The sequence below is a fragment of the Centruroides sculpturatus genome, unplaced genomic scaffold (assembly GCF_000671375.1).
Source record: "Centruroides sculpturatus isolate CEXI.00-Female unplaced genomic scaffold, Cexi_2.0 scaffold566, whole genome shotgun sequence".
NCBI lineage: Eukaryota > Metazoa > Arthropoda > Arachnida > Scorpiones > Buthidae > Centruroides > Centruroides sculpturatus.
The window spans coordinates 248,691-256,764 of NW_019384873.1; the positions used below are offsets into that span (position 1 = coordinate 248,691).

The 8,074-nt window shown below is 30.9% G+C and overlaps 1 protein-coding gene across 1 annotated transcript in view; it reads left to right on the forward strand.

Annotated features, from left to right (window-relative positions):
* Positions 1-1,200: 1,200 nt before the first annotated feature.
* LOC111630918 (integrator complex subunit 7-like) overlaps positions 1,201-8,074 on the forward strand; it is a 57,948-nt gene continuing 51,074 nt past the window's right edge. The window contains exons 1-2 of the mRNA XM_023375077.1: positions 1,201-1,476; positions 5,253-5,382. Of these exons, the coding sequence (XP_023230845.1) occupies positions 1,380-1,476; positions 5,253-5,382 (227 nt within the window). The 5' untranslated portion in view covers positions 1,201-1,379. The remainder of the gene's footprint in view (positions 1,477-5,252; positions 5,383-8,074) is intronic.

Consider the following 8,074-nt stretch of genomic DNA (forward strand, 5'->3'; position numbering starts at 1 on the left):
AACATTTATCTTATGGAGGGCTTATTAAACCTACTGATGAATGGCTAGCAAAAATTATAGAATGGAATAAATATTTCGAAATATATCACGATGAATCGTATAAAAAAGGCCCCGGAGTTGTACAGAATTAGTCAGTGGAAACAGTTTTACCTTTTACTTTAATAAAAGATTTTTGTAAATTAAGAACTATAATAAGAATTAATTATAGAAATCTTAAACAAGAAAACTATAAAATATTGAAAAGAATGCCTTCTGAAAATGGTGATTGTCGAAAAAAAATTAAAAAGTTAAGTAAGATAATCACATATTAAAAAGTATAGCTCATTAATTTGTTAAATAAATATTAGACAAAAGACTTGTAAATTTATTGACGTACAGTACACTTATTAAATCCGAAAATTCTACAGTAGTTTACATTTAGTAGTAATTTAATAATTAAGAAATGATTTAATATTTTATCGTATTTTGTTATTTGAAAGGTCTGTCATGTTAAAGTAGAAGACTTGCTGTGACGTCACATAGATCCAAGGTCACGCTAACAAATATACGGGATCTGGCCATCCTTGTAGTTTAAAGTCCTTGTACTGGATCGCTTTCGTGGTCGAATGAGTGTTGCCAGCTAAAACACGTAAAAATAATTTTAAAGTAGCCAAGACATAGCCAAATATTGTAGCGCCACATCACTAGCGGACATTTGAAATTTGCCGACTAGGACGGTCGGTTAACAGGGGGTCGGATAATCGAGGCTTTACTGTATAGATTTTTAACATTTTTACAGCATAAAAATATCAGTTTAATGAAGATTTATAAAAAAAAATGATACACGTATTCTATTACTTTTAGATTATTTTATGTAAATTTCACTAATTGTATTGACATTAACACAAATTAGAGTTCAATTAGCAATTGCTGCTAGTGGTAAGCAATGGTAAAAATTGGACTTCTACATCGTCACGACATCTGGCGGATACTCGACTAAGCTTAACCACTTCGCCAACGTTCTCATCTTACACCACGACTTAAGATAGTAAAATTGTTGCCAACTGTTAAAATAATATTTGATTGAAAATTTATATTCGAAATAAAGCGAAAAATAAATTATGTTTTGTAAAAATGTATTAGGTATATCTTTATAAAATAAAATTACATTTAATTAATATATTCACAAAATTTTATTTGAAATAACTGGCAACATGTCAGTCGTCAGAAACGTGATTTTAGACGAAATTGTTGTGGTTACTTCTATGAATTCTTTATGTTTATGATGATTAAATGTCTACAGTGTTACATATATTTATACATGACATAAGAAATTAATACTGATTTAATTGATTTTTAACTTTAGACCGATACTTTCATAACTGAAAGAGAAATATAAAATGACAGCTAATTCAAATCGATTCTCAATTGTTAATGGAAGTGGAATCGGGGAACAAGATCAAGATGCTAATTCTGCTTTAACTGAATTAGATAAAGGTTTCTTAAACTTTATTTTAATTAAATACGTTTACAATGTATAGAATAATACATAAAATTTTAAATTTTTACTAGTAAAAGTAGGTTTGTCAGTTTCCAGTCATATTTTCTCATAGGTTTTACATATAATTATCTGTATATATCATAAATTTTTGTATTTTAAAATTTTATACCTTTCGAAATTAATGCAAATAATTGTTGCAATTTGCTACACTCCATTTAATTTTTGGTATAATAAGTTTTCAATTGTCAGTAAATTTGAAAGATAGAATACTACATAGAGCATGTATCAGTCTACTGCCTATTCTACATACTTTGCATGTAGATGTGTGCCTCGGTGGGCGTGAGTTCACACACACTCCTAAAACCATATAATGTCGAGTACACCACAGTCAAATGGGCTACTAGAAGTTGGCATAGTCACGTGGTCTAAATAATTAAATGCAACAGTCTTGGAAGTACTGCCATAGGGGCTACCTAGATGCACTTCTACTGAAATTATTTTCTACCAGCAGATAAGCCCAGCGTTGCTCGGGCAAAAAGTAACGATAGCGAAGATTAAGTTTATCACATAGCCAATCTTACCCATTTTCACAGAATGCAAGAATTAGGTCCCCCTGTTTCCAACTAATTAGAAAATTTGTAATGGATCTAAAAATATGTTTGATTTTCTGCAAAAATGCAAAAAACCGCATCTGCACCTGTAAATCTTGCACGTTGCTTTCTCTTAACACTTCCATTCTTAGCACTTTAACAACCTCACCCCTTGGGGGAAATTTCGAAAATCCCTTCTTAGTGTATACATTTTCTTGATGTACTCTATTAAAATGCAAAAAACTGCATCTAAAATAGTATAATAGAAGTCGAGTTCTTCACGGTAAGCCTTAATTTTGTCCCTCTCCCCCACGGGGGGAATTTCAACATTATATAATAGTTGCATTCTAATGCAACGTTGTGTCAAAATTTCAAAGCAATCGGTGAAGAACTTGCGGAGATCTAAGATTTTGAACAAACGAACATTTACATTTTTATTTATATAGATTATTTCTTTTTTTTATTTTACTTAGATCCTGAATATTGTAAAATATCAAAAACAAAACTTAAAGATTTAAAATCCAAAATCAAAATGTGAACTGATAATTTGTAAAATCAAAACTGTTCACACTTTTCCAGCAAATGGATTTAGTGAATGAACGTTATCGATTTATTTTATAAATCTAACTTGTGTTTTAAACTACAAAATTCCAAAATTAAACCCATTTGCTGGAAAAGTGAATGGTTTTGATTTTATAAATTTAAAGATCAACAATTTAATAGACATTAATTTATATAGATTATTATAATTTTGTGTCCGTTATTCATATGTATATGATAGTCGTTTTGTAAATTTGTCGTTAGTTGTTCATAATTATATGTTACTGTGAAAGACCAAAATTAGAGAATGTCGACACATACAAAATACGTTGGTGAAAGACTGAATATTTGGTTATATTATTATACATTCAAACAATCACCGGTGTATGTCGACAAGCACAGATAAGCTTTGGTGGAGGTCGAAACAACACCCAAGAAGCCGATGTCGAAGAGAGGTGACAGTCTGTTGCCAAATTCTTTGCTGTTTCCTTCTGCTCAAATTGGTGATACCATATGAATACAAGTCCCTGATGTCAACCATGGCTGTACAGATGCCCGAAATGTGTTGGTGGTTGTTGTTGGAATAGAAGACTCCAACTTTTATAAATTAGCAAACAAAAATGGTACCCTCAAGCAGCTTTATACTTGTAATCAGTTCGTAATTTGTAAAGAAAAATTACTTTCCATAGATGAGATTTCTTTTCAAGAAATATCGCTGAGAGAAGCAGCTGCAGCTAATTTGAAAAGTGGAGGGCAAGGCTATACATGCTGTTGTTGCAAAAAGAAGTGTTCCACGAATAAATGCAGTTGTAAAAACAAGGGACTTTTATGCAATTCAAAGTGCCATAACAGTTCAAGTTGTTACAATAAATAAGATTGTATAATGTTAATCACATAATTTATGTGTAACTTTATTATTGTATTATTATTATTTAGGATGTACTGTTCGTTTTAAGTTCAACAGTTTATTTACATGTGCCATTACTTAAGCTTTCTCCTATTTTGACATATTAAAAAGTTGCATTTTTGTCTTAAGGTAATAAAAGTATTTTTATTGAACATTCACCATCAATGCATGCTGAATGTCGACATTATCTGGCGTAAGTGAGAAATAATGATATTTAGCTAATATTTTGTACATACATGAAACGACTGTGTGAATGAATGCTGACATTCACTGGAGAATGTTGACATTTGCCAGATATCGGTCATTCACAGTAACATATACAATAAATATGAATGACTAATGACAATGGACGCGAAATTATAATAATTGATGCAAGTTAATATCTGTTAAATTGTTGATGTTTATAAATATGAATGACTAATGAGAAAAAATCCATTCTAAAAAGAAATTTGATTCAGAATATTAAATGAATAGCTTTTGAATATTATCAACAGATTATATTTATTGTTGAATTTTACTAATAAAGAAATCTTATGACAGATTCTTAGGTTATATGGAAGTATAAGTAATGATGATTGTTATTAAAAAGACAAAATGTTCACTTCAGTATTATGTAACTAGAATGACTTCACATGAATTCAAAGCTAAGATTCTGCACATAGATAGTGAATGTTGAAGATTAATAACTAAAAGTTAATTTATTTAGAAAATATTTATATAACCATTACAACTATAAATCATTTTATAGAGAAGGATGAAAGGTAGCTTTATGTAAATACCTAATGGCTTTGGAAATGAAAAAGACACTATTTATATTTTGAAGCACAAACATTTTTAGATTTTTTCACTTTCAAGTACACTCATTAAATCTTTATTAAAATAGAGAAAAAGAACAGTTTAAACTGAATGCTGTTATTAAACGATTAATAACAGCAGTTTTTTTGCAAAGGAAGAATTATTAAGCTGTTTAGTAGAATAAACTTGTAGCATGTGATTGCACATCAAATACTGTAATTGAAGGCAATTATATCCTTGTACATGAAGTGTTGCTAAAGATGGTAGAGAAACTCTGTGATCTGAAAAAAAAGTTTCTTACCATCAAAAAATTGATACACTATTTAGACCCTTGGCTACGGACTTCTAGTAAACTAGTAAAACTAGTTAGACTTTTTTAATTAATGTTATGTAATAATTAAATTTTATTTAAAACTATGGGAAAAACTAAAATAATATGCAAATTTGCAACTATTGTTACTTTAAGAACTTATCATTTTCATTAGACAGTTTAATAATTCTTCCATTGTATAAAATCAAATATTATTAAGCAACTTCTGAACTATTACTTTGCTGTTTTATGAAGACTTAAGCAGAATGCATTTGAAACTTAGAAAATCTAAAAACATTTACACTTCAGATAAACCCTTGACTTAGTTATCATAGCCATTATGTACTTAAATATTTAAGTATGGAATTGCTTTAAAATATATTACTTCTTACTAATAATTAAAGGAAGGTAGTTTCTATGCAACAACAAATATTGTAAATTATAAAAGAGTGAATAGAAATAATGGCTCTTAACCAAACAAATTACTATTCAATTGTGACTTAAAAACTTGAATATCCTTATTATAGAGTATCAGATTTTTAAAGTAATAAATAAGTANTAAAATTTTATATATGATAAATAATTTTTGATATTATAAACTCAAGAATACATCATTTATTTATTTTATAGGTTTACGTTCTGTTAAAGTTGGTGAGCAATGTGAAGCAATTGTCAGATTTCCTCGTCTTTTTGAAAGATATCCATTTCCTATTTTAATTAATTCAGCTTGTCTAAAACTTGGTGATGTTTTTCGTTTTGGGTATGTATGAGTACATGTTTAATTTTTTAATTCCATTTTTTGAAGGTAAGTAAATAAATTATTTGATGAAATGTAATTATTAGAGCATTTTTTATTTGAGGTATCCTTAGAAACTTGTCTTTGTTTTCAGTATAATTTCTATGTTTAGAACACTAAACATAGTAATGTAAAAAAAGTTAAGGATTACATTCTGCTTTAATACAGTAGACCCGCGGTAATCCGGCACCCCCTATAATCCAACATGCCTATATGCAGCTCGGTATGCAATGGGCTGAAGAAAATGGTGCATTGTACAATGAACTTTTACTTCTGAGGAGACTGAGAGACAAGGCCTTACTCTCGCATTTAGCCAATGTAAAACAAAAGAAAATGGATGAATATTTGCATGCACCATAAATTTATTTGTTTATCCATTTTCAAATTAGGATCATACATAGTATGTACCTTGGAAATACTTACATATGTTGTATGTAATTGATTGACATCAATATGTTTAGTTATTATTTTTTTGCAAGTGCTATAGCGTTAATGACATTAATTTTATAATAAACCCTATGCTATCTATTGTGTTGTTTAATTCACCAAGTCCCATATCATATATTATGTAGTACATACAGATTTGATCTTACCATTTTTATAAGTATGTAATTTGTCAGATTACAAGGTACTCCTTTTCAAAAAGTTCTGGACTACAAGGGGTAGGTGGCAGTACTCTATAGTCCAACAAATTCAATCATCCGACACCGCCTTGCAAAACATTTGTCGGATTACTGCGGGTCTACTGTATTAAAATCTGAAAACTACATTAATTTAGAAGCAATACTTAATCCTGCTAAATTTGACTTTATGACATCATCTTTACACTCTTCTCATTAGTCTGAGTTTATTGTAACCTAATATGTGGATCACTTACTCAGTCATGCCAATGGTTTTTGTGCAAGCAAATGCATTGTTATACAAACATTTCAAAGTACACATATGAAAAGACACAATGTACTCTACCAATAATTTCTGTTAGATGGGTTACTTGGAGAGTATTGTAGACATGGAAGGAAAAGCAAAAACAGAACTTGAATTACTGTAGTTGTTTCATTTATAGCATATACACCTTGTTATATAATGTTGATGCACAGTTGTCTGGTCAATACCTGTTTTTGTCACCAACTCCTGCAGAGATCATTGTCTTGTTGTCCTCTAAGTATTAAGCAATCACAGAATGAGCAATGTTGGTATAAACAGTCCTAAGGCATCTAGTAAGAAATATGTTGGAAATTGCTACTCTTCCATGTTTGAAAGCTGGTACCCACCTTGCAACAGGTTTTTATGGGAGAACATGCTCACTGACAGCTTCTATGAGCTGTGCATGACATTCCCTTGTGTTTTACCTGCAAATCACTGCAATTTTTACATATGAATGCTGTTTCAGTTGACTAGTTCTTGTTCTTGTTTTACAGTTAAGAAGGGCTATCCTTTTAGCTAGGACTTTGCCCTGTAAGAATATCAAAGAAGAGTTTAGGAAAGCTGAGGATTAGGAGGAATAGGAAATAAAGATAGATAGGACAGTGTGAAATAAGAAATAGCCCAGAGCCCCCCACATGACCCCATGGGTGCTGCCTCGCATTTATTAAAATCAGAAAACAGTTACATTTGAGCGTATGTACATATATACAAAGAGTTAATGTTTATACTCCATCGTTGGGAAAGCTGCTCGGTGGGTCAAGAGCCTTACTATCCTTAATAAATTTGATGATGGCTTTCATCAAATTTTTGTTGTTGATGAAATTGTGCTCACGGGAGGCCAATTGAAACCCTCCTTGAGACAAGTCCCCATCAGTTTCAATCTTTGCTTGCTGTATTTGGTACAATCGTAGATAAGATGTTCTACGGTGTCTTCAGAATTTATGTTGACATCACACTTGTTGGAGTTCTTCTTCCTGAAGCGTTCTAAGTAGGCACTGAACGCCCCATGTCCAGTGAGACATTGTGTGAGTTTGTAGCTTGGGTAGAAACTTTTGTTTTTGTGTCTTCTTTCAATTGAAGGAATAAATTTGTAGCACTGTCTTCCGGTGTTTGACTTGTCCCATTCCCCTTGCCATAGGATCCTGATTTCTTGTCTTACGTAGCGGTACACATTACTAACTGGGAAATGAGTGTATGTAATGTTTGAGTTCGTCCTTGCTTTTTTCGCCAATTTGTTGGCAAGTTTGTTTCCTCTATTCGCGTTTTTCATGAACTATAGAGGGCGCTGCATTTTTACAAAATGGCTACTTTATCTGGGTCGCTTGTAATTAGTAATGTAAAATTAATCATATATTACTGTCCGATACAATGATATATGCTGCCTATAGCTGTTTATCGAGAAATTTTATAGAAGGAGAACAATTATTGTTAGCGGGACACATCATTATGTGGTATCGAAACAAATGAGTGAAATCGTTCTATACATATTTGTGCCCTTTGTGTTAAAAAAACATCAGCTTTGACATTGTCCCATCAGGGCCGGATTTACAAGTAAAAAGCCTCGACTTTCAAGGGACCTCAAACATTTGTACAAAAAAGAAAATTGAAGTCAGATTTTGTAATAAGCATTTTTTTACAAACCAACAAAACATACTTCACTGTTTATTTTGTGTAGTATTTCATTAATTTTTTTCTAAGAATTACCATAAGATCTTTTTTAAAATAAATCACA